Here is a 26952-nt window from a genome sequence, read left to right as displayed (position 1 = left end):
CAAAATATCACAGATGCACATTTCCAAAAGCTGACATATTCCAATTAATAAATTCTGAATAAAATACTTTTTTCTACCTTTGTTGTCTGATCATTTAGTTTTGCTATTCACTTTGGTCCCAGTGTCTTCTGTTTTATGCAGTGTCTTCTTTCCATTTGATATTTTTTTCACTCACCATGTCCACCGTCCTCCTGTGTTCTTATGTGTCCTGTCTACCATTTGTAGCCCTGTCCCTATCCCTATCCTTTCTCCAGTTTCAGCATCTGCCCTCAAAGTGTTCTGATCCAGCCCTTAAATTCAGCAGTTTTCCCTCCATCCATATCCAGCATTTCTCCTTACTCCCCTCCCCTCCATCCATGTGCATCTACTTCCTCTGTCTTTCCTCCCCTCCATCCATGTCCAGCATTTCTCCTCTCTCCCTTCCCCTCCATTCATGTGCATCTCCTTCCGTTGTCTTTCCTTTCCTCCATCTTTGTCCAGCATTTCTCCTCTCTTCCCTCCCCTCTCCATCCTTCCATATCCAGCAAATTTCCTCTCTCCCCTGCCCCCCTCCATCTATCCATCCATCCATGTCCAGCAATTCTCTTTTCTCCTCTGCCCTCCCCTCCATGTCCAGCGATTTCTCTCCTCTCTCCCCTGCCCTCCCCTCCACTCCATCCATCCATGTCCAGCAACTCTCCATTCTCTCCTGCTCTCTCCTCCATCCATCCATCCATATCCAGCAAATTTCCTCTCTCTCCTGCTGTCCCCTCCTCTCCATGTCTAGTGATCTCTCCCCCTGCCCTCCCCTCCATGTCCACCATGTCCAGCAATTCTCCTCTGCCCCTGCCCTCCCCTCCATGTCCAGTGATTTCGCCTCTCTCCCCTGCTCTCTCCTCCCATCCATGTCCAGCGATTTTCCTCTGCCCTCCCCCCTATCCACGTCAACGATTCTCCTTTGACCCCACCCTCCGCTCACCTCCTATCCATGTCCAGTGATTTCCCCAGCTCCCCCTTTGCAGTCTCCTTCAGTTCCAACCCAGCCCCATCTGCCCGCCCTCAGCTCCCCATCAGCCCTCCTCTCCATTCTTTACTGCCCCCCCCCCGCATTTAAACCTTTTATTTTCAGTCGCAGTGACGGCAGTGAAGAAAACAGCACAGCGGGCTCGCCTCCAGCCTTTCCCTTCCCTCACACAGTGTCCCGCCCTTGCGGAAACAGGAAATACATCATCAGAGGAAGGCGGGACACTGAGTGAGGGAAGGGAAAAGCTGGAGGCGAGCCCGCTGTGCTGTTTTCTTTACTGCCGTCGCTGCGACTGAAAATAAAAGGTTTAAATGTGGGAGGGGAGGGCTGTCGGGGAGCTGAGGGCGGGAATGAGCGACTGAGAGCTGCCTGCAGCGTTGCGATGGCCCTGCGTTTGGGGGGCAATGCCCCCCCAAACTACGCCCATGCTGCCAGTAGAAGCACGATCTGTCTTTAAATTTTGTGGGTTAATATTTTAGGGGGTCTTTTACAAAGGTGTGCTAGCGTTTTTAGTGCACGCTAATCAGCATGCGCTAAATGGTAGGGACGCCCATAGGAATATATGGGCGTCTCTAATGTTTAGCGCACACTTATTTTTAGTGAGTGCTAAAAATGCTAGCGCACTTTTGTAAAAGGAGCCCTTAGTTTTGTAAAAGGGGCCCTTAGCTTGGAAAAGAGAAGGCTTGGGGAGATATGATTGAGGTCTATAAAATCTGAGTGGTGAAGAAAAGTGAATCGATTTTTCACTCTTTCAAAAAGTACAAAGACCAGTGGACACTCAAAGAAATTACATGGAAATACTTTTAAAACCAATAGGAGGAATTATTTTTTTCACTTGAAGTTTAGTTAAGCTCTGGAACTCATTGCCGGAGGATGTGGTAACAGCAGTTAGTGTATCTAGGGTTAAAAAAGGTTTGAACAAGTTCCTGGAGGAAAAGTCCATAGGCTGTTATTGAGATGGACATGGGGATAGCCACTGCTTGCCCTGGGATTGGTAGCATGGAATGTTGCTACTAACTGAGTTTCTGCCAGGTACTTGTGACCTGGATTGGCCACTAGTAGAAGCAGGATACTGGGCTAGATGGACCATTGGTGTGACCCAGTATGGCTATTCTTATGTTCTTATGAATAATCCATGGCATGTTGCCTAGTTTTATGTTGGATATGATTGTTCTTCCAATATGCAATACCTCTGCTGATGCCAGAGATACATTATCCATCTTGTCAGAAGATTGGCTATAAGTCTGTTTCTTTGTCCTGTTTCTCATATCAAAATGCCAAATGATGGAATTGTTTACCGGTAGAAATATGGATTCAATGTAACTTTAATGTGTTTCGTAAAATGTTGAAAATTTATTTGTTTAGGAAATTCCTGGTAAATTAATTTCATTAGTCCGCATAGTTGAAGGTTGCAGAATGACTTGTATTCTATCGCTTATACGATTGTGATATTGCACTAGTACACCATTATGTTATTTTGATGCTTTATATAAGCCACATTGAACTTCTGTGGTGCATGCGGAATAGAAGTGTCAAAGTAAAGTTGTACAATACCACTGGTAATCTGGTCATGCTCGAAGCTCTAAATCTGAGCAGAGCACGGCACTAGTGACAAACACAGAAAGAAAGAAATAAAAAAAGAAAACAAGGCAAAAGCATAAAGAAAAATATCATCAAAAAATCAGAATTATACAACAAATAGAAACAGCCCACCCTAGGCATAGTCTCCTTACTCAAAAGGTATAAATAATTACATAAAGGGGTACCACCCTTTCCAAATAAATCCATTCCAGCAGCTGAAAATTTAAATAAAACAAATAGGAATGAAATATGTAAACTATCGGGTTGATATTCAAAACAATTTAACTGGCCAGTAATGGCTCCTGGCCGGTTAAATCACCTGTTCAGGGCTAACTAGTAATTTTTAGCGGCACCTAACAAGTTAGTTCTGCTGAAAATGTTCGGTTAGTGCCTAACACAAAACTGGCTATTTTGGGGGTGTTCTGGGGGCGGGGTCAGCATTTGGTCAGTTAAGTGCCAATATTCAGCACTTAACTGACCATGGTAACCACATAAATAGGACCATATAAAAATCAGTCTTATTTTTATACAGTGCCCCATAGTCGGTTAAGGGGTCCTTTTACAAAGCCACGGTAAAAAGTGGCCTGCGGTAGTGTAGGCATGGGTTATTTTTCAGTGCGCCTGTGAAAAAGGCCTCTTTTTTTCTTCCCTGAAAACGGACATGCAGCAAAATCAAAATTGCTGCGTGCCCATTTTGGATCTCAGACCTTACCGCCAGCCATAGACCTAGTGGTAAAGAATTTGTGCGGTAATGACTTATGCGCATCAGATGCCACTTGGCGCGTCCTCTACGTTTGCCGGAAAATTTAAAAAAAATACTTTTCAGAAGCGCGTAGCAGATGCGTGCCAAAAATGAAATTACCACAACAGCCACATGGTAGTCGGGCAGTTAGTCCATTTTGGCGCATGTTGGCCACACATAGACGCTTATGTGGCTTAGTAAAAGGGACCCTAAGTGCTGATTATCACATTTAACTTACTATGAGGCCCTTTTACAAAGGCGCGTAAGGGCCTAAGCACATGCAGCACATGTCAAATCGGCATTACCGCCTGGCTAGCGCATGCGCCTGGCAATAATTCCGTGTTTGGTATGCTCTGAAAACACATGGTAGAAAATAATTTTCTATTTTCTACCATGGGGGCATGCCCGGTGGTAATCGGCAATTGGTGCATGCTGCACAGTTACTGGGCAGGTAATGCGTGAGCCCTTACCGCTAAATCAATGGGTGGCAATAAGGGCTCAGGCCGTAAATAGACGCACATGTCATGTCCCCTACCTCAACGCAAGCGGTGTCCTCGGGCTGCGCGGGGTCCCTTCTACACGCACACTTGACTGGCACAGCCCTGAGCCATGTGTGTGTAGTTCTTCTCTGGCTGCAGGCTCCTTGATTGTTTTGCTTCCATTCACCTGGTTCTGTTCTCTCTCTGCCTGGCTTCCAGGCTCCTTGATTGCTTTGCTCCACGCACCTGAGTCTGCTCTCTCTCTTCCTGGCTTCGCTTGCTTCTCTCCTATAGGTCTTCCCCTGCTCTTGTCCTATGGCTGTGCTCCTTCTACCTGCTGGTCCCTGCTGATGTCAGACGCCAGCACTTTATCAGCTGAACTCTTCCTGGACTCCATGCTTCAGCTTCTACTTTGGTAGGTGTTACTTGCTCAGTAGTGTGCTTCTTCTCTACTTTGTCCCTCACTGCTGACTTTGCCTGTGCCTGGATTACTCTCTTGCCTGCTGACTTTGCCTGTACCTGGATTACTCTCTTGCCTGCTGCCTGCCTACTGACTTTGCCTGTACCTGGATTACTCTCTTGACCTGCTGCCTGCCTTTTGACTTACCTGTGCCTGGATTACTCTCTTGCCTGTTGTTTGCCTATTGACATTGCCTATACCTGGATTACTCCCCTGCCTGCTGCCTGCCTGTTAACATTGCCTGTTCCTGGATTACTCCCTTGCCTGCTGTCTGCCTATTGACTTTGCCTGTACCTGGATCATGCTCTTGCCTGCTGCCTGTCTGGTCGTTACGTTCACCACCCCGCTTCCTGCTCCGTCTCATAAGCCCTGCAGGCCGCTCACACCTAGGGGCTCAACCTCTGGGGAATGATGGTCAGCGCAGGTGAAACCCGGGATTGTCCGGCTGCCAAGCAGAGCCTGGTCCGAGTACCGGGCTCAGCAGCGCTCTACTTGGTACAAGAACTCACAAGTCTGACAGCACGCTGGTTTTAATTTTGCCGCATGTCCATTTCCCGGCCCCCCAACCCCCTTTTTTCCAGACACAGTGGAGAACTGGTCTAGCATGCGTCCAATACACATGCCCACACTGTCGCAGGCCACTTTTTTGCGCAACTTTGTAAAAGGGCCCCTAAGTTTTAGCCGGCTCCACAAACCTGGAAATTTAATGCTGAAGACCGGACGTGGGCCAGCATTAAATTTCCGGGCATACCACCAGCAGTGGTCAGCAAAACATTGAGTGCCACCGGTTGAATATTGACCCCTATATTTTTAAATTTTTTAATCTGTTTTGCAGATATCTGTTTTTATGGTTCCACTGTTATATTGTTTTCATTTTGTTTTCAATGGCATTTTGTGTGAGCCTTTTGATTTTTATGTTTCTGTGTGGACCAAGGTATATCATTCGTACAATTTACATAGGGACCCTTTAACTAAAATGCACTAGAATCTGGGCTTAATGTGTGGTGCCTTGGGATTTTACTGTGCTCTAAGGTCAGATTTAGCTGCTAGCAGCATTTTTGGGTGATTTTTAAAATATATATTTTATTGCAGGTTGTTCACTAATGTTGTCATTAGAGTGCGGTATAGAGTTAATGCTTCCATGCCCACTCTCTGCTCTTGACAGACTCCCTCCCAAAATTATTTTTTTTAAATGGGTAATGTGTGAACTGGCAGAATACTGCAAAATGCTATAATGCTTTTCTGTGGTAGCGTTCTCACGCATGCTGTGTGTTGAGTGCTTAATGCCCTTTAGTAAAAGGGCCCCATAGGTTATTTTTATTTTTTATTTATTGCATTTTTATCCCACATTCCCCCACCTATTTGCAGGCTAAATGTGGCTTACATAGATTTATTGACATTGTCATATCAGGATATCAGATACAGTTAGTAGTGTGTAGCGATCAAGAAAGGGAAGAAGGAAGAAGGGAGGGAGTGAATAGGATAGCTGTATAAGGTAAGCTTTCATAGTTGAGAGGGTTGGTGAGGTGACTTAATGAGGTTGTGGATGCTCATTGTAGGCCTTGTTGAAGAGGAATGTTTTCAGCAATTTTCGAAAGATAGTTGTTTCGTTGATTGCTTTCAAGTCTGTGGGTAATGCATTCCATAACTGCATGCTCATGTACGAGAAGGTAGTGGCATGCATCAGTTTGTACTTCAGTCCTTTACAGCTGGGGTAGTGCAGGTTAAGAAATTTGCGAGATGATCTTGTCGCGTTTCTGGGCAGTAGGTCCACGAGGTTTAGCATGTAGATTGGGGCGTCCGCATGAATGATTTTGTGTACAATTGTGCAGATCTTGAACGTAATGCGTTCCTTCAGTGGAAGCCAGTGAAGTTTCTCTCTTAGTGGTTTTGCACGTTCATATTTCATTTTTCCAAATATGAGTCTGGCGGCTGTATTCTGGGCAGTTTGGAGTTTTTTGATTGTCTGTTCTTTGCACCCGGCGTACAGTGCATTGCAGTAGTCCAGATGACTTATTACCATTGACTGTACCAGGGTATGGAAGATGTATCTCGGGAAGAAAGGTTTTACTCTTTTAAGTTTCCACATGGTGAAGAACATCTTTTTGGTCGTGTTTTTCACGTGGGTGTCGAGAGTGAGGTTTCGATCAATGGTGACTCCAAGAATTTTCAAGTTTTGTGAGACCGGAAGGGAACAGTATGGCGTGGTTATGGTGTTGAAGTTTTTTGTGTTATGTTGTGAGGTGAGTACAAGGCATTGTGTTTTTTCTGCGTTAAGTTTTAGTTGGAATGCATCTGCCCAGGTGTGCATTATTTGGAGGCTTTGGTTGATCTCGTTGGTGATTTCACTTAGATCATGTTTGAATGGAATGTAAATTGTGACGTCATCTGCATAAATGTAGGGGTTGAGGTTTTGATTGGCTAGTAGCTTGGCTAGAGGTATCATCATTAGGTTGAATAATGTTGGTGAGAGAGGGGATCCCTGGGGGACTGCACACTCAGGTATCCATGGTAGTGATCTGTCCTCATTCGTTGTTACTTAATATGATCTTGTGGTTAGGAATCCTTTGAACCGTTTGCGAACAGTGCCTCCTACTCCGAAGTATTCTAGTATATGTATTAGTATATCATGGTTAACCATGTCAAAAGCACTGGACATGTCGAATTGCAGGAGGAGGATGTTGTTACTAGTCGCAATTGCTTGTTTGAATGCGTTCATTGTGGACACTAGTACAGTTTTGGTGCTGTGATTTGTCCGAAATCCTGTTTGGGACTCGTGCAAAATTGAGTGTCTATGTAGGTATTCAGTCAATTGTTTCATCACTATGCCTTCCATGAGCTTGGTCATGAGTAGGATGGATGCTACTGGTCGATAGTTGGTTAGGTCCATTGTGTTGTTCTTATCATCTTTTGGTAACGGAGTGAGTAGTATGTTTCCTTTGTCCGTGGGAAAGAGTCCATTTTGGAGCCTGTAATTTATGTGGTTTGTGAGGTCTGTTTTGAATTGTTTGGTTGCGGATCTTATTAGACTGTTAGGGCAGATGTCTAATTTGCATTGCGATTTGGCTTATTTTCCTAACCAATATGAGATTTCTTTTGGTGAGAGTGTGTCCAAGTCGGTCCATGATCGATCTGCTGGGTATTCTCCGGGTTTTGGGTCTAGACATTCAAGTATATTTGTGTAGTCCGTTGTGTTGGTGGGTATCATGAGTCGGAGTTTTGAGATTTTTTTCCTTGAAGTAGTTTGCAAGGTTGGTTGCTGATGGGGTATCTGCGTTGTTAGAGGTGACCTTGGTAGTATTTAGAAGATTGTTTACGAGTGTGAAGAGTTTGTGCGTATCCTTGTAGTTTATATGTCATTCCCGTTTATTTTATTTTATTTTTCATCTGATGGAGTGAATTATTTGGAAAGGGAGATACTTGTGATCCTTTTATTTAGTTATGTATACTTTTTGGGTAAGGAGACTGTTCTATTATGTAGGATGAACTGTTTCCATTTCTTGTATAGTTTTTTGTAGATTTTTTTTCTTTTTCTTTTTTTGTTTCTTTCCATGTTTGCCACTGGTGCTGTGCTCCGCTTAGATTAAGGGCCCTGCAACAGGGGGGGGGGGGGTAATGTTGGTGGAAGTACTGTTTTTTTTAATGTGCGTTAACCATGTACGTTGCGTTAACTGTGCATGCACCTACAATATCCCTATAGGCGCCTACATGCTTAGCGTGCACACTAATTGTAGGTGTGTTAAAAACGCTAATGCGCCTTAGTAAACAGGGTCCTTAGTACTTTGAGCATGACCAAATTGCCAGTGGTACTCTACAACTGTTATGAAGTTAGCCCCTGATGCAGACAAGATACCAAAACATGTCAGACTGAATACATACTGGTAGATGGGAAGAGACTGGACACTGGTTTGCAGTATTTGTACTTGTTTATATATTTATTTATTTGGAATAAAGATTTGTACATTTGGGCTGCTTATTGTGCTACTTTAGTTTTTGATCATCTATACTGTGCAGACTATTTTGCCTGTTTAGTTTGGTAAAGAATTACTTGTTAGCCAACACTAACTAATATATCCTCACCCAAAATACTGACATGAAAAACACTACCGAAATCAGCATGAAGGAAAAGCCTCAGCAAACCCCGACCAGACTTAACTAGGTCTTCGTTGACTTAGTTACCTGTCAAGTGTGTAAACAATATGCTCTAGTTGAAGAACTTCCGCTAATCCCTGATGCAGTTTCTTGAAATGCTGGCCATCATCGGTTGCGGATTACCTGCTAGAAGTGCTGCTATGAATCTGGGCATCTTTGGAGAAGCTAACGGGGTCTTTTATTAAGCGGCGATAAGCCCAATGCTGGCTTACTGCCTGCTAAACCGGAAGTACTGCTGTGCTACCGCAGCAGCCCGGCGGTAATCCCCCCCCCAACACACCCCATTTCCAGCACTACAAAAATATTTTAATTTTTGTAGCGCCGGTGTTTACCTGGTGGTAATCAGGCAGTGCCGCATGCTATCTGGTTACCGCTGGGTTAGCGTGGGAGCCCTTACCGTCACCTCAATGGGTGGCAGTAAGTGTTCCCCCCTGAAATGGCCATGCGGCAAGTGCTTCACTTGCTGCACAACCACTTCTTTAAAAAAAACCCAGCCTTTTACCTGCTTCGGTAAAAGGGGGCCTCAGCGCACATCAAATATTCACTGATGCCAGCACAGGCCCTCTTTTGCCGCAGCTTAGTAAAAGGACCCCTAAGCATAGGAGCCAACTTTTCAAAATGATTGGGGGTGCTGAAAATTTTTTTTTTTACAGGTGGTGCATTTCCCCCTCCCCTCCCTCTCTTCCCCTTCCTCCGTTCCAGGCCTGCCCCCCCCCCCCGCTCTCCCTCCCTCCGTTCCAACCCCTGCCCGACCTCTTCTCCCACAACAGTCCTCCGCTGGTCTGCCTTCGCATTCCTGCATGCCGCCCAGAATTTTAAAAGTCATCTTACCTCGGGGTCCCGGTGGCAGCAGTGAAAGGTGAGCAAGCTCGGCGCTTCAGCCTTCCCTTCTCTCGTTTCAGCTCTGGTCCCACCCTTGCGGAAACAGGAAATGAGGGCGGGACCAGAGCTGAGACGAGGAAGGGAAGGCTGAAGCGCCGAGCCTGCTCGCCTTTCACTGCTGCTGCCGGGACCCCGAGGTAAGATGACTTTTAAAATTCTGGGCGGCATGCAGGAATGCAAAGGCGGACTGGCGGAGGACTGTTGAGGGAGAAGAGGGCGGGAACCGGGCAGGTTGGGCTGGCGAACGGAACTTCTGGTTCTGACTTCCGGCAGGTGAAATATTGGAGGTACTCGATCACCCACAGTACCCACGGAGTCGGCGCCTATGCTCCTAAGTGTTTGTTTAAAAAAAATTTATAACAAATTGTTTAAAAATATTTACAAATTGATTCTATTACTGTTGAAAGAACACTGGAGGTTTTTTATTCCTATGATTTGCAACTAAGCCCAACGAAGACCTATTTAAGTCTGGTCGGGGTTTGCTGAAGCTTTTTCCTCTGTGCTAATTTCAGTAGTGTTTTTCATGTCAGTATTTTGGGTGAGGATATATAGTTAGTATTGACTGATAAGTTATAGAACCTCACGTCCTTCATTTTTTTGAGTAGAGAGGTGTGGTAGCCGTGTTAGTCCACTTTTAAAGGTAATCAATAGAAATAAAACAAAATAAAACATGGAAAAGAAAATAAGAAGATACCTTTTTTATTGGACATAACTTAATACATTTCTTGATTAGCTTTCGAAGGTTGCCCTTCTTCGTCAGATCGGAAACAAGCAAATGTTGGTAGATGACAGTATATATGAGTGAAACATCAAAGCATTTCAGTGACAGTCTATATGCATGGAGACAGGAGGGCAATGACAAGTGCATCCACTCCGCAGCTCCTCAGTACCTTTCCGCTCTCATCTCTCCCTACACTCCTCCCCGTGAACTCCGTTCGCTGGGTAAATGTCTCCTGTCATCCCCCTTCTCCCCTACTGCTAACTCCCGGCTCCGTTCCTTCTATCTCGCTGCTCCCTATGCCTGGAATAGACTCCCTGAGCCAGTACGTCAGGCTCAGTCTTTGGCTGTCTTCAAGTCTAGGCTTAAAGCCCACCTCTTTGCTACTGCTTTCGACTCCTAACCATGACTCTCTTACTCAACACCCTCACTTATCACCCCTACCACAGCAATTTCCCCACCCCTAGCTGTCTGTTCATCTATCCAATTTAGATTGTAAGCTCTGTTGAGCAGGGACTGTCTTTTCATGTTAATTTGTACAGCGCTGCGTAAGTCTAGTAGCGCTATAAAAATGTTTAATAGTAGTAGTAGTAGTATATCTGAGTGAAACATCAAAGCATTTCAGTGACAGTCTAACATGGTGGGGGTGGGTGGATAGGTGAGAGTCAGGGAGACAGGAAGGTGACAGAGCAATACAATTTACAAAGCAATACAATTTTATGCTTTATAATGGGCTAGAAAACCCAGATCTTTGTTAAGTCCTGTCTGGTGGGTGTCAAAATATTTGATCGTTCTGACTTCATACGTTCCTGTATTATTTTTAAGTTCCCCTTCAGGATCCTTACCATAAAATCACTGGTACAGTATTCTGGTTTTGTAAAGTGCTGTCCCACAGGCGTGACATCTTTGTTAGTACTGGCATTTTTCATATGATGTCTATGTAAATTAAATCTCTTCTTTAGCATCTGACTTGTTTCTCCAATGTAGCAGCCTTCATCGCATTTTTTACACTGAATGATATATACCACATTGGAAGATGAGCACGTGAAAGATTCCTTAATGTTGAATATTATTCCTTTGTGAATGACCGTGGGGTCCTGTGAGATATTTTGGCATAGTTTGCAGCTGGATATATTGCAAGGATGTGTGCCATTCTTTTCTTTTTGTGTGTTGGGAGCAGGGGCGTATCTGCGTGGGGCCACAGGGGCCTGGGCCCCCGCAGATGTCGCCCTGGCCCCCCTCCCCGCCGTCAACCCTCCCCCGCTGCTTACTTTTGCTGGCGCCGAGGTCCGACCCGCAATCGCCGTTTTTCGTCTTCCTCCGTGGCCATGCTTCCAGGAAGTAACGCTGCAGTGCTGATTCGTTGAATCCAGTTCGGCGTCTGACGTCAGACGTCGAACTGGATTCAACGAATCAGCACTGCAGCGTTACTTCCTGGAAGCATGGCCACGGAGGAAGACGAAAAACGGCGATTGCGGGTCGGACCTCGGCGCCAGCAAAAGTAAGCAGCGGGGGAGGGTTGACGGCGGGGAGGGGGTGGAGAGAGGAGGCGGCGGCGGCGGGGGGGGGGGGGAGGGAGGCAAAAATGTGCCCCCCCTCTCTGGCTCTGGCCCCCCCTACCGCCGGATTCCAGATACGCCCCTGGTTGGGAGCTTACTTCTAATTAGCTTGTGTTTTAAGTTGGGTGGCTGTTGGAAGGCCAGCACTGGTGGGGATGGGATTGTCTCTTTAAGCAATTCATCCTCCTGGAGTAGAGGCTGCAGATCTCTTGTGATTTTTCTTAATTTTTCTAGCTCTGGGTTGCATGTCACTATAAGGGGGATTCTGTCTGTGGCTTTTTTTTTCTTTGTACTGTAGCAGATTTTCCCTGGGTGTTTTGAGGGAGGAGGCAATATTCTTGGAGATTATTTTGGGGTTGTAGCCTTTCTGTTCGAAGGATGCAGTCAGGGTTTGAGATGTCTGTCTCTGTCCCCTGGGTCAGAGCAGATACGGTGGTATCTTGTGGCTTGGCTGTAAATAACGGATTTTTTTTGTATGTGAAGGGTGGAATCTGGAGTTGTGGAGATAGCTGCATTTGTCTGTGGGTTTCTTGTATATGGATGGTTGTATATAGCCATCACTGATTGAGACTGTGGTGTCCAAAAAATTGACTTTTTCTGGGGAGTAGTCAATTTTGAACCTGATTGTAGGATGGTATGTATTGAAGGAATTGTAAAATTGTTTTAGAGTTTCTTCCCCCTCAGTCCAAATCATAAAAACGTCATTGATGTACCGGTAGTATTTTAGGGGTTTGGTTTGGTATGCATTCAGAAATGTCTCTTCCAGCTCAGCCATAAAGAGGTTGGCATATTGGGGTGCTGTCCTGGTGCCCATTGCAGTGCCCATTATTTGTAGATAGATTGTTAAAGCGGAAATAGTTGTGAGTTAAAATAAATTTGATTAGTTTTGTAATGGTTTCTGGTGAGTATTGATGGTCCAGTGTGGATGTTTTTAGGAATTTTTCACATGCAGCTATGCCATCTGCATGGGGAATGTTGCTGTATTGATTCTACATCCATCGTGACCAGAAGGGTGCTTGGTGGTAATTGCTTGATATTTTTCAATGTATTCAGAAAGTCTGTGGTGTCTTGTATGAAGCTGTTTGTTTTGTGCCCGAGAGGTATCAGAATTCCCTCTTTGAGTCCAGATATTTCCTCCGTGAGTGTGCCAATACCCGATATGATTGGTCTGCCAGGGTTTCCAGGTTTGTGGATTTTGGGTAGCATGTAGAATGTGCCCACAGCAGGCTGGTTTGGTATGAGTGATTTTATGGTAAGGATCCTGAAAGGGAACTTTAAAACAATACAGGAAGGTAAGACCTTTGAAGTCAGAATGATCAAATATTTTGACACTCACCAGACAGGACTTAACAAAGATCTGGGGTTTCTAGCCCATTATAAAGCATACAATTGTATTGCTTTGTAAATTGTATTGCTCTGTCACCTTCCTGTCTCCCTGACTCTCACCTATCCACCCCCCCCACCATGTTAGACTGTCACTGAAATGCTTTGATGTTTCACTCAGAAATACTGTCATCTACCAACATTTGCTTATTTCCGATCTGCCGAAGAAGGGCAACCTTCGAACGCTAATCAAGAAATGTATTATGTCCAATAAAAAAGGTATCTTCTTATTTTCTTTTCCATGTTTTATTTTGTTTTATTTCTATTGATTCATTTTTTTGATAATGTAGAAAAATTACTTGTGTCTTCACCCCTCCATCCTCCTCATGAGGACAAAAAATATTTCTTTCTAGGTCACTCCTTTTTCTTATTAGTCCAGCTAGTGAAGTGAGAGTCATGCAGAAGCCTCTCAGTCCAGGTAGAAAGTCCAAATGATAAAAGCAATGTGCCATAAAAGAGATTGTATTCATGGAAAGTTCTATCTATTTTGCACGAGACTTACTGTCATGAAAGCACAGAGGCTCTGTAGCCAAACTTGATGCATTTAATGTAAGCGTTTCTGTAAGAGAGCTCCAAGGTTAAATGTGTTCTGCAAGGTTAGTCTTAATGGAGCATTTTTCTTTTAATGTAGGCACACCCATCTCTGTGTCTCCAAGGCACCATTGATAGAGGTGATAAGCCAGAGCAGAGGGAGAAAGGTAGGTCTGTCTTTCCATGCACTGAGCTCTGAGAATGCAGTAGGGGCCAAACCAGTGGTTCAGGGGTACAGCTGTGCCCCACGGGCTGCTTGAGCTGCAGATGTTGCAGAAGCATTTTACAACTGGGTCATATGGGAGAGCAAACTAAAATGGAGGAAGAGCTGGGAATTCAGTGGACTCAGGGGGGGATGCACTAAAATCATCGTTAGAGCCGTTCCGTACCGAATTCCATAGCAAATCGGTAGGGAATGGCTATGCATGAAGGAAAGGGAATGCAAATGAGCTGCTCATTGCAGCTCACTTGCATTCTCTAATCCTTTGTAAAACCGTCGGATAATCGGCTGGTAGAGCATGCACAGAGCAGCCAAGCGTTATGCTGGCTGCTCTGCGCATGCCAAGGATGTAAAAAAACCCCCCACGTACTTTATGAATGGCCTTGCCCCCCCCCCCCCGATGTCGCCACCGCTGCTCTCCCCTCCCCCTTCCCCCCTGCATTGAAATCAGAACTTTACGCAGCCCCGGCCCCCCTCCCTTCCTTCCTTCCTTCCTTCCTTCCTTCCTTGAAATGACAGCTTCCCTGCTATCCTGCGCCCCCCCCCCCCGTGGCCCCCCCGCCCCCCTCCGTCTGCCACCGGGCCCTCACAGCGCCTCTCACCTCCGTTTGAAGGCGCTGCACCGGCAACAACAGCTGATCGCCTCTCCGGACTTCCCTCCTTTCCTCCCTCGCCCGCCCTCATCTGACGTAAGACCTTTACCAAATATGGGAATTGCTAGCGCTCTTTGTAAGTAACCTAGTCCTGCCTCTAGGTGTTTACTTTTACCTCAAAATCAAATTTTTGTGCTAGTTCTGTATTACCATAAACTCAAAAAGGATATGGTTAGTACTCTGTCTGTAGGCTGTCTTAGGTTGCAAGCATCCTAAAATCCCTAAGCAGGTTGGGATTTCTGTGCCTTACTTTACCCGTCATGGCCACCCAATCATGAGTACAAAGAGGTGGATATAACATAAGAGAGACACTAGTTGGGGAGGAAACCCATGTGAGCAAGGTATATCAAAGACATGGTCCAAAAAGAGGGCAACAGGATGGCATGGTATCAAAGTGACAGGCTAATATTATGGTCACTAACTGAGTGATTCCAAAGAAGAATGAAAAATATTTACAGGGTACAAAATAAAACATTCTCTAAAAAGAGTCTTCTGTATCTACAACATGGGGGTCAATGGGAGAGGAATGCGTGTTAACATATAGGCAGTGGTGTGCTGGAGCCGGCTTGCACTGGCTCGCAAGAGCCGCTTGTTAAATTTTGACAGCTCTTGCGAGCCGGTTGTTGTTGGGGGCGAGCCGGCTCCATTGCGGGAGGTAAGCATGGCAGGAGGGCGCCATCACTGGCCATGCTTACCTCCCCTGCCGATCCGAAGCATGTCCAAAGATGTCCTTCGCTCCCACCCTCCCCTCCCGCTCCCCTCCGTCTTTTTTTAATTACCTCCGTCGAAGCGCGCGCCATTTAAAGCCCTGCTGCATGCTGGCCGTCTCCAGGCTTCCCCTGCTTGATTCGGATGATGTTCGTGCCTTAGTCCCGCCTTCATTCTGACGTCATTTCCTTTTTTCGCGAAGGCGGGACTAAGGCACGAACATCATCCGAATCAAGCAGGGGAAGCCTGGAGACGGCCAGCACGCAGCAGGGCTTTAAATGGTGCGCGCTTCGACGGAGGTAATTAAAAAAAGGCGGAGGAGAGCGGGAGGGGAGGGTGGGAGCGAAGGACATCTTTGGACATGCTTTGGAGCGGCAGGAGAGGGAGGAGAATCGCTGGATGGGTAGAGGGGGCAGGGGAGAGACCTGCTCGGCATGGGTGGGTAGAGGGGGGCAGGGGAGAGACTTGCTGGACATGGGTGGGTAGAGGGGGGCAGGGGAGAGACCTGCTGGGCATGGGTGGGGAGAGGCTTGCTGGGCCTGGGTGGGTAGAGGGGGCAGGGGAGAGACTTGCTGAGCATGGGTGGGTAGAGGGGGCAGGGGAGAGACTTGCTGAGCATGGGTGCGTAGAGGGGGCAGGGGAGAGACCTGCTGGGCCTGGGTGGGTAGAGGGGGCAGGGGAGAGACCTGCTGGGCATGAGTGGGTAGAGGGGGGCAGGGGAGAGACTTGCTGAGCATGGGTGCGTAGAGGGGGGCAGGGGAAAGACCTGCTGGGCATGGGTGGATAGAGGGGGGCAGGGGAGAGGCTTGCTGGGCATGGGTGGGTAGAGGGGGGCAGGGGAAAGACTTGCTGGACATGGGTGCATAGAGGGGGGCAGGGGAGAGACTTGCTGGGCATGGGTGCATAGAGGGGGGCAGGGGAGAGACCTGCTGGGCATGGGTGCGTAGAGGGGGGCAGGGGAGAGAAGAGAATTGCTGGGTATGGATGGATAGAGAGGGGCAGGGGAGAGAGGAGAGTTTCAGGACATGGATGGAGGAGAGAGCAAGAGAAATTCTGGACATGGATGGAGGGGAGGGAAGGGAGAGAGAAGAAATGCTGGACATGGAGGGAAGATAGAGGAAGGAGATTAGATGAGGGAAAAGGAAGTGAGGAGAGAAACTGCACATGGATGGAGAAAATAGGCAGAAGTTGAATCCACTGTACAGTCAAGTCTGCAGAGGACCAGAAATGAAGAAGAAAGGAGGAAAGAAAAGAAATAAATGGAAAGGAAGCCCTGGAAACGGAGTCAAGGGAACAGATAGAGAGCAGCAGGATCAGATACTGGACCAGCATGATCAGAGAAAAAAAGTCACCAGACAACAAAGGTAGAAAAAAAATAATTTTATTTTCATTATAGTGTTTGGAATATGTCCACTTTGAGAATCAGGTGCTGAACGTTAAAAGTTTATATTTATTTACTTATTTATGGAATTTTATCCCATATTAAACATGAATTAGGTTGGAACCTGGGATAATTTAATTTTTTTTTCCTGGAGAGAGTAATGTGTTGGCCGCCCCCCCCCCCCCCCCCCCCCCCCGGGGGTATAGCCAGCTCTGCAAATTTTTTTTTTTTGGGGGGGGGGCGCAGAGCTGGGTGGGGGGCGCTGTGGTGGACGGGGGGGGGGCGCAGAGGTGGATGGGGGGGGCGCCGAGGTGGACCATGGAGAGAGCCTGTTGTTAAAAATTTACCAGCACACCACTGCATATAGGGTACCATGTACTGGGATAGGTTGCATGTGTGCATACATGGTATCATAAGCATTATGTACATCAGCTTGTAATGGGTCATACAGTGCATAGGCAGCCACTGTAGGATTTCTTTCAGTTAAAGCAGTTTCAATCAAATGTTGAACCAGACATCTAACGCAGGGGATTATGCAGCATCCCACAAGTACAAATACGGCAATCACTATGATAATAGTAGTTGCTGTAGAGACAAAGAAATTTTTCCATTTTCCAAAGGCACTATCTAACCATCCTGTCCAGGAGGTATCAATTCCAGAATTCTCTGCAAGTTCATCAGCTAAAGTGGAAAGGCCTTTTAAAGCTTTAGTAATTAATCTAGTCAACATTCTTGTTGATGGTAGACCACCAAAAGGTTGTGGACTCAAAGCCAGCAGCAATCTGATTGTGCACTTTAAACTCATCTGGCACCCCCCTAGGAACTCCAATAGAGTCAATATAGATTCTGTCATCAAAAGAACCTTGAACTTTTCGCTTCTTCCTGGAGGGGGCTGGAGAGTTGGTACGCTGGACTGCTATGGTGATGGGAATAACTAATTGGACTAAGGCACATTGTCCTTGCCAGTATGAGGGTAAGGTTGGATACAGGGTCTCAGTGCCACAATACCACCAAACATCAGCACGAGTTTGTGAAAAATCAGAAAAATCAATATATTTTACTAAGGACTGACTTGAAGTGCATGGGGACAAGTTCCCTACATTCTTTAGGTGCAGTCAGTCACTCCCGTGTTTCCTGTATTTGTTGTGCTGGGTCAGAGTCTCCTTCAGATGTGTCTGGTGTGAGCATGGAGATGCCTGAAGGATACAATGCTATTTCTAAAATAGAAAGGTAAGTTTAAATGCTTATAATGATGTATAGATAGAATTAATGCTAAAAAAAAGACTAGGTTTATTTATGTGAAATACTGCACTTCCTCTTTGAGTTTTAAATTGTGTCAGATACTTACTGAATAGAATTAGGCTTAATTATGTTCACACCATTAGATATAGTCGTGAGATATTTTCCAGGAGAAAAGAAAGCACTTACTCAGATATGTGGGAAATGGCACAAGTGGAGTAAAAAAAAAACAATTAGACTTGTCATGGCCGCAAAAGGGAACTTTTGATGCCAAAACTTTGTATAAACTAGTGCAATACAATAAGTCCTTTAAAAAAGGGAAGTCTCGTACTAAGCATCTAGAGGCAATAAATAAATGGATTAGGGTGGCAGGAGAAAAGGAAGCAAAATCTCTGCCTGATTCCTCTACCTTTCCTCCTCCACCACCTACTCCTACGGCACCGGCATTCCCACCGCCATATGAGAAGTCTGTACATGCAGACACCACAGTGGTGCTGCTGTTGGTTATGAAAAATTATATCCTGATCTCATTTCTATTGACCCCAGTGCCCCTGTGGTCAGAGCCCCTACGGCTGACCCTTTTACTGTTCAAATTACAGTTAACAGGCCTGTAAGCTTTTCTGTCATTTTTAGATCTTGAACCAAAGTCAGGCTTTTCCAAAGCTCTTAGTTATAATAATAATAATAATATACAGCTCAAAGCTTCAAGAGGACTGAGTGCTGATGAGGCCTTTTAGCACAGACTCATACCCAAGTGTTGCTGCATCCCACTCCTGTATGGAAGGAAGTTGGGAGAGGCCGTTGCAGTGTTTGAGTGACGGCCTGTGTTTAAAGGCCTCATACAGTACTCAGTCCTCTTGCTGTTTCAGGCCCATGGAGAGGTAGGGCAGCAGGATGGTAGGTACAGCAGGTGGAGAGAAGAGGGAGACGATGCTGGACACCACTCCTTGAATTCTGCTGCTCTTATGGCAGGTCCAGCCATATTTCTCTTTTCCAATTCTCCCTCCTCTCTTAATCTCTCCTGCTTCTAGTTCTTTTAGTTTTTCCTTTCACCCTTTCTAAATTTTCTTTCTCTCATGTCTTCCTCTTCTGTTCAGTTCTTCACCTGCACCATTCCCTGTTCATCCCTGTGCACCCCATCACAGTGAATACTTCAGCTTATTTTCTGCTGCTGGCACCAAGTTGCTGTGTTTAATTTGAGCCCCACAGGGGAAAGGGAACAGCTGCTGGGCCCAAGGACCCACAGAGGTGATCTGAGGTCTGTAAAGTACTGTTAGTAGGAGGGAAACAGTGGCATATTGTAGCAGTGAAATGGAGAGAGAGAACTGCTAGACAGAGTGATTGCAGATAGCTAGAAGGAAGGAGGGAGAGAAAGGAAGAAGCGGTGCATCCACACAGTGATCCTGATGTATTGAAGGGTTTTTCCTATTTTGTATCTATAGGATAAATGCTTAGTACAGTGGTTCCCAAACCTGGTCTTGGAGGCACCCCAGCCAATCAGATTTTCAGGCTATCCACAATGAATATTCACGAGAGAGAGATATACATGCAGTGGGGGGGGGGGGGGTTCATGCAAATGTTTCTTATGAATATTCATTGTGGATATTGTGAAAACCTGACTGGATGGAGTGTCTCCAGGACCGGGTTTGGGAACCACTGGCTTAGTACATCTGACCCATTGGAAGGAGGACAAATTGATGCCAGCAGTGGGATGGAGAAAGGAAGCTATAGACTGGAAAGAGGGAGACAGCAGCTGTGCACCCAGCTTTTGGCAGTGGTGGGTAGGAGGAGGAATTCTGGTGACAGACATGGTTTGTTGTAATTCCATGCCATACAGTAAATTCTGTGGCATTTGCCTCAGCCATGGAATTCTGAGAAACTGAGGGCACTACTTATAATCAGTCACATAAGCAAGTTCCCAAACAACTAGCTACAAATATACAGATGCAGATCAGTATTTAAACTCCATAGCTGGTGTTTCATTTAAACGCTAGCTTCGCCATTTAAAAATATTCTCGGATATTCAACGCTGGCCACTCTCTGGATAGCAGTGTTGAAGAATGTCCAGATATACCACCGACTGCCAGAGCTATTTGGATAAAGATGATGTTCAATACCACTATCCAGACAACTTAGAACAGCAATTTTTCTGTCATGAGTTGTCTGAAGAGTTATCTGGAAAGTGGTGCTGAATATTGCCACTAACCAGCCCTCATGCCACCCATGCTTCACCATGGCACTATCCTGATAGCTCCAGGGAGCTCAGTGATGGCTTTCAGCAGCATTATCTAGATATTACTGCTGGAAATCAGCAGATCTAGTGGATAGCACCTGTCCAGACAGCAGGTACTGGTATCTGGATGTGCTTTTGAATATTAAGCTGATAAGTTTTATTGCATCAATACTGACATTGTGTACTCTTCTCTATCAGTGCTAAGTAAACTGGTGTGATATCGAGCATTATGTTGGCTGAAGATATCTCAGAATAAAAGCAAAGGCAGCTAGCTACAGAGTGAAATATTATACTAGACTCGCAAGAAAAAGCGTGCTTGTGCATGTAAGAAAGTAATTTTGGGTGTGGTAATAGCAGAGCCTTTCTTCCAACATGTTTTGTGAGGCAGAAGGTCAAATGCTTTCAGTCATATCTCAGAGTGTCAGCACACCTTTGCCTTGCTTTCTGCTCATATTCAGTGGCTTATTTAAAAAGATCTCTCTCTCTCTGGGTAACAGGTATCTGTATTTCCATTTGGTTTCCAGGTTTCTGTTCTCCCAGGCCTGTCAAACCTGGATCTCTAGGCCCCCAATCCCACTAAGGGACCTGGAGGTTCACTGGATCCGCAGGCCTCTCACCCTGACCTGACCAAACCCTCAACCCCTCTACACCCTCCCGGTGCCCTCTCAGGTCCAGACCTGACCCCCCCCCCCCCCCCCCCATGAAGGCTAGCCCTGGTGGTCTAGCAGTGGGGGGGGGGGGGGTTCCCCCAGCCCAACCCTCCAGGCCCTGTTTTTGAGGAGACAACCCACCCCTGAGCCGACAGATAAATGTTTACTTTCATTAATAAATACAATGAAAATGAAATGCTTTAAGAATTATTAAAGACTAATTGTCAAAGACCATTAAAGAAGGTGGTGCATAAGTCCTGATAACATGAGTTAAGTTCATTGAGCTGCATGGCTGAGGTCTTTTGAAGCTCTTAGAGTGGTGATTTTTAAATTCCAGCTATTTGTAGAGTATTGGATATTGTATTGTTGGAATTAAATATCGCGATTGCTATTTAAAGTGAGTTTATTCTATAAACCACCCCTAACTGTAGGTGAGGTTTATAGAATAGCGCTGTGTGTTTTTTCAGTGCCATTTATAGAATTCTCCCCAGTGCCACAATGCTGTATAGTCTCGATTTACCTGTGCTTCAGTCTTGCTTTGCTTTTTTGGCACAGGCAAATCAAGGTGGAAGCCAAACAGCTCCACTTCTGCATGGATGGTTTTATTGCAGCTGAACAGAACCAGCTGCTTTGGAAGAGACTCACTGTGGATGCCCTTGTCATAGCCACTACAGCACCTGCGGGATTGACATATTAGTGCTAGAGTGTTGACTTGCCTTTTTTGACTTGTCAGTGCTTTATATGCATGCTCCTTCCCACTCTGAGAAGTTGTCAGGCTAGTTATTCAAATATTTTTCTCCTTGAAAATGTATGAAAAGCAAGTGTAAGCCCCATTTGATCTTCAATTGTCAACAGATATCAAGTTGGATAGCAAAAAGGAAAGTGTTGTGATATGGCCAAAATTTTAATTATCTCTTTTGCATGATGAATAGGAACATAGAATGTTAATTACAGATGATATGTCTTTGACTGAGTTGGTTGATGCTTGGAACTCATCCTTGATAACCTCTTTCGATACTATAGTACCAGAAAAAACTGTTGTAAAACAACGAGATTTGAAAGATAGATGGTTTGTTCCAGCTTTAAAAACTGTTCGAAGTGATGTAAGAAAAGCTGAACAGTGTTGGAAAAAAAACAAAAGATAGTGATGAGTTTGAATCTTATCTGTAGAAATTGAATGAGTATAAGGATCTTTGTGAACATATTAGGAATAGGTACTATCAAGATAAGATAGAAAACAGAGAGTAGGGTTAAATGGTCAATATTCTCAATGGAGAAGGGTAAATAGTGGGGTTCCCCAGGGGTCTGTGCTGGGACCACTGCTTTTCAACATATTTGTAAATGATCTAGAGATGGGAGTAACAAGCGAGGTAATTAAATTTGCTGATGACACAAAGTTATTCAAAGTTGTTAAATCACAAGAGGATTGTGAAAAATTACAAGAGGACCTTACAAGACTGGGAGACTGGGCATCCAAATGGCAGATGACCTTTAATGTGAACAAGTGCAAAGTGATGCATGTGGGAAAGAATAACCCGAACTATAGCTACGTAATACAAGGTTCCACATTAGGAGTCACCGACCAGGAAAGGGATCTAGGCGTCATTGTGGATGATACGTTGAAACCCTCTGCTCAGAGTGTGGTGGCAGCTAAGAAAACAAATAGAATGTTTATTAGGAAAGGAATGGAAAACAAAAATGTGGTAGTTATAATGCCTTTGTATTGCTCCATAGTGTGACCACACCTCGAATATTGTGTGCAATTCTGGTCACCGCATCTCAAAAAAGATATAGTGGAATTAGAAAAGGTACAGAGAAGGGCGACAAAAATGATAAAGGGGAGGGATGACTTCTCCATGAGGAAAGGCTAAAGTGGTTAGGGCTCTTCAGCTTGGAGAAAAGACGGCTGAGGGGAGATATGATAAAGGTCTATAAAATATTGAGTGGAGTGGAATGGGTAGATGTAAATAGTTTGTTTACTGTTTCCAAAAATACTAGAACTAGGGGGCACGCAATGAAGCTACAAAGTAGTAAATTTAAAACGAATTGGAGAATTCGTAATTAAACTTTGGAATTCATTGCCAGAGAATGTAGTAAAAGCAGTTAGCTTAGCGAGGTTTTAAAAAGGTTTGGATAGCTTCCTAACAGAAAAGTCCATAAGCCATTATTAAAATGGTCTTGGGGAAAATCCACTGCTTATTTCTAAAATAAGCAGCATAAAATGTATTGTACTGTTCTGGGATCTTGCCAGGCACTTGTAATCTGGATTGGGCACTGTTGGAAACAGGATTCTGGGCTTGATGGACCTTTGGTCTATCCCACAATGGCAATAATTATGTACTATGGCTTTACATTGACAAAAGGAGTTATTTCATGTATTGAATTTTTTGGGTGAATGGTGAGAATACTGAAAAGACTCATGAAAGTTTAATGTAGAGATTGGTTAATTACAAAATTGTATGACTCAGATTTTGAAGACATTATTTTTTGTTACATTTGTACCCCGCGCTTTCCCACTCATGGCAGGCTCAATGCGGCTTACATATTGTATACAGGTACTTATTTGTACCTGGGGTAATGGAGGGTTAAGTGACTTGCCCAGAGTCTATGGTTCTAATTGTCTCTAGGATGAATTTACAATGATCACAAATTTTGAAATAGAAAAATTGGTTAAAAACATAACTCCTAAGAGATCTGTTTCTGACCCTTGTTCATCAGTTGTGTTTTGTTCCATGTCGGTGGTATTAATATCATCCCTGATTGGGATTATAAATAAATCCCTAACTGAGGGAAAGATATCAGAGAATCTAAAAGTAGCAACAGTAAAGCCTTTATTAATAAAAGGTGCAGGGGATATAAACGATCCAAAATGTTACAGACCAATTTCAATGTTGCCATTTTTGGCAAAATTAATTGAAAAATGTGTACTACAACAACTTCAGGAGTTTGTGTTATATCAAAATATATTACATGGTTGTCAGTATGGTTTCAGAGAAAATCATAGTGTAGAACTTTCACTTCTTTCATTGATTAATGATTTAAGACGTGATAGATCATAAAACTAGATATTTTTTAGTTATGCTGGATATTACATCAGTCTTTGAGATGGTAAATCGCAAGCTATTATTGAAAAAAACTGTATGGTTTTGGAATTAGAGGTCGGGAGCTGCAATGGCTTGAATCTTATTTTCAGAAAAGAACATTCTTGGTGAAATCTTGCCGTTCATTGTCTCAAGGTTATATGATGAATCGTGGCATTCCTCAGGGTTCAGAACTTTTTTCTGCATTGTTATTCAGTGTGTATATGTCATCTTTGGGTAGTTTTTCTTTCCAATACCGGAGAACCTTGAGAGACTGAATGACATGGATGCTTTCTCAACTTGAATGCAGTCTCATGATTTGTCACTGAATTTTTTGGACACTGAATTTATGTATGTTGGAAAAAATCTTGAAGTTTTAAGATATTAGGGTACACATGAAGTCTGTCATTCGAAATTTGGGTGTACTGTTGGATTGTGAATTGAATATGCAAGCATACATAGATCATGTTATTTTTACTGCTTTTTTTCCAATTACGAGTACTGAATAAATTAAAAGGAATTATATCAGCATACGATTTTTGTATAGTAGTGCAACATTTGGTACTTTTGCGATTGGATTTTTGTAATTCACTTTACTTAGGTCTGAACACAACTAAATTCAAGCTTTACAGATTGTTCAAAACGCAGCAGCCCGTTTGATTGGGGGAGTAAAGAGGTTTGAGCATGTTTCTCACACTTTGAAATGCTTACACTTGTCACCAGTGAAATTTTTGTCTACAATATGAGATTCTAACTTTGATACATCAGTATATATATGGTAAGGTTTCACAATATTTTGTGGATTTTTTTTACTTATGTATGAACCACAGTGAGAATTACATTCTGTGGTGAAGAAACAACTGCAAATTTGTGTTTGCTGTTCGTCTGAAACAAAAAATTGTGCGTTTTCTATAGCTGGGGCTTGTTTGTGGAATTGCTTGCCAGGCTATTGAAGACTTTGTGAAGATTTTCAGAAATTTAAAAAATTGCTGAATACTTTTTATTTTGTAAAAGCATATATGGATGGTTAGTGATTGATTTGTCTTAGCAGCTCTTTCTACAAGTCTTTAAGTTAATGATGTATTGACAATATGAAAATGTTATTGTTTGTTACTGTTGGTGGTTTTTTATATTGTGTATGTTTTTACTGTTACCCGCTTTGATTTAAAGTGGGCTATAAATTTTTGAAAAACAAATTAAATAAAAATAAATCCCCACCCCCTGCTACACCTCTAAGCATGGGGGTACAGATCGGTCCTAGCTGAGTCCTGCCTCATAATCTGTAGTCACAGTAGGGATGCTCCAGGGGCAGAATATATAGCCAACACAATAAGGCATGCTTAGCCCTTTTAGAATATAGCGCAAAGTCATGTTGGCATGCTGCCAACTTATGTCAGTGGCTGGTGTAAGTTGGCATGTTTAAGGGGGTCTTTTACTAAGGCGCGCTCATGTTTCTAGCATGCGCTAAAATTGGGCGTGCGCTAAATAGAGATGCCCATAGGAATGTATTGGCGTCTCTAATGTTTAGTGCGCGCCCAATTTTAGCGCACACAAAAAACGTGAGTGTGACTTAGTAAAAGGGGTCTAAGTGAGCCATGGCATGACCACAACTGATAGAATTCTGTAAATTGCGCACGTCATTTGGTGACATGCCCATGCCATGCCCTTGCTCTGCCCATGTGTACACTCCCTTGCAGTTGTATACTAAGGGGTAGATTCAGTAAATGGTGTCCAAATTTAGGTGCTGGGTTGATGCACACTAAGCACAAATTCTATAAAGGCAGTTCAGCATGGAACTGTTTTTATAGAATACTAGCTTGTCATTTTTGTGTCTTACTTTAGGCATGAGCATTAACACCTCCCAAGGGCTGAAATAAATGCTTGTGCCTAGGTACAGTCAGTCAGGTGAGGAAAGGAAAGTATTCTATAACTCTGTGCCTAAATCCTGGGAATGCCCATGACCCACCTATGACCCTCCCTTGGCCCCGCCCCTTTGGTTGCACATGAGAAGTTAGGAGCTCAGTTTACGGAATGGGGCAAAAGTCAGTTCTGTTCACAACTGCTAATTAATGCCAATTGATGCTTGTTAAGGTCAGTTATTGGTACTTATCTCCAATTAAGTGCCAATTAACTAAATATGTTACATGCATAATTGACCCTTTTCAATAACTGGCATTATTTATAGAATTTGGGGGTAAGTAACTTACATGTGCTAGTTACGGTGTCTAGACACCACACCAGTTACAAACAATAGCAAAGATACACCAGGGGTCGACGTCCTCGTGAAATACTTCAAGGAGAAAATTATACAACTACGACTTAAAATACCCACCAGCCCTATTGAATATGCCACACTCCTAAATTGCCTAGACCCAGAAGAAGGAATATACCCAGCAGACAGGATTTGGACCGAATTCGAATTACTGTCAGAAGACCTCATCTTTAAAACTCTCAAAAGATTCGCCAAATCCCAATGCAAACTAGACGTTTTCCCCAAGCAACCTCATGAAATCAGCCCCTCAACAATTCATAGCAGACCTAACGAACCACTTGAATTTCATGCTACAAAACGGACTTTTCCCAAAGGAAAAATTTTACTCACCCCAATACCCAAAGACACAAAGAAAAACGCAAGCGAAATAACCAACTATAGACCAGTTGCTTCTATACCACTAATAACCAAGATAACCGAAGGAATGGTAACCAAACAACTCACAAATTATCTTGACAAGTTCTCAATACTACATAATGCCCAATCAGGATTCCGGTCAAATCATAGCACAGAAACAGTACTAACTACCCTACTGACCAAATTCAAGCAAATGATCGCAACAGGCACCAATATACTCCTCCTACAATTTGACATGTCAAGTGCCTTTGATATGGTTGACCACGGAATCCTACTACACATACTTGAATACTTTGGCATCGGAGGCAACGTCCTAAATTGGTTCAAGGGGTTCTTAACTTTACGCTCATACCAAGTCACATCAAATTCAATCACGTCTGCCGCATGGACACCTGAGTGCGGAGTACCGCAAGGATCCCCCCTCTCATCAACAATCTTCAACCTACTGATGACTCCACTGACAAAACTTCTATCAAATCACAACCTCAACCCTTACATATATGCCGACGATGTAACGATATATATTCCTTTTAAACAAAACATTAATGAAATCTCCAACGAAATTAACCAAAGTCTACACATCATGCATACCTGGGCAGATGCATTCCGACTGAAATTGAACGCAGAAAAAACTCAATGCCTCATACTAACCTCCCAATACAACACGAC

The 26952-nt window shown here is 44.2% G+C and overlaps 1 protein-coding gene across 1 annotated transcript in view; it reads left to right on the top strand.

Moving 5' to 3' along the window:
* Positions 1-26952, top strand: part of PLA2G4F (phospholipase A2 group IVF) — a 126024-nt gene that overhangs the window by 25021 nt on the left and 74051 nt on the right. Inside the window, exon 7 of the mRNA XM_030214754.1 lies at positions 13591-13657. Coding sequence (XP_030070614.1) covers positions 13591-13657 — 67 coding nt within the window. The remainder of the gene's footprint in view (positions 1-13590; positions 13658-26952) is intronic.

This window comes from Microcaecilia unicolor, chromosome 9 (assembly GCF_901765095.1).
Source record: "Microcaecilia unicolor chromosome 9, aMicUni1.1, whole genome shotgun sequence".
NCBI classification, from domain to species: domain Eukaryota; kingdom Metazoa; phylum Chordata; class Amphibia; order Gymnophiona; family Siphonopidae; genus Microcaecilia; species Microcaecilia unicolor.
Note: the sequence above shows the minus strand (reverse complement) of the source record. Positions and strands in the feature narration are given on the sequence as shown.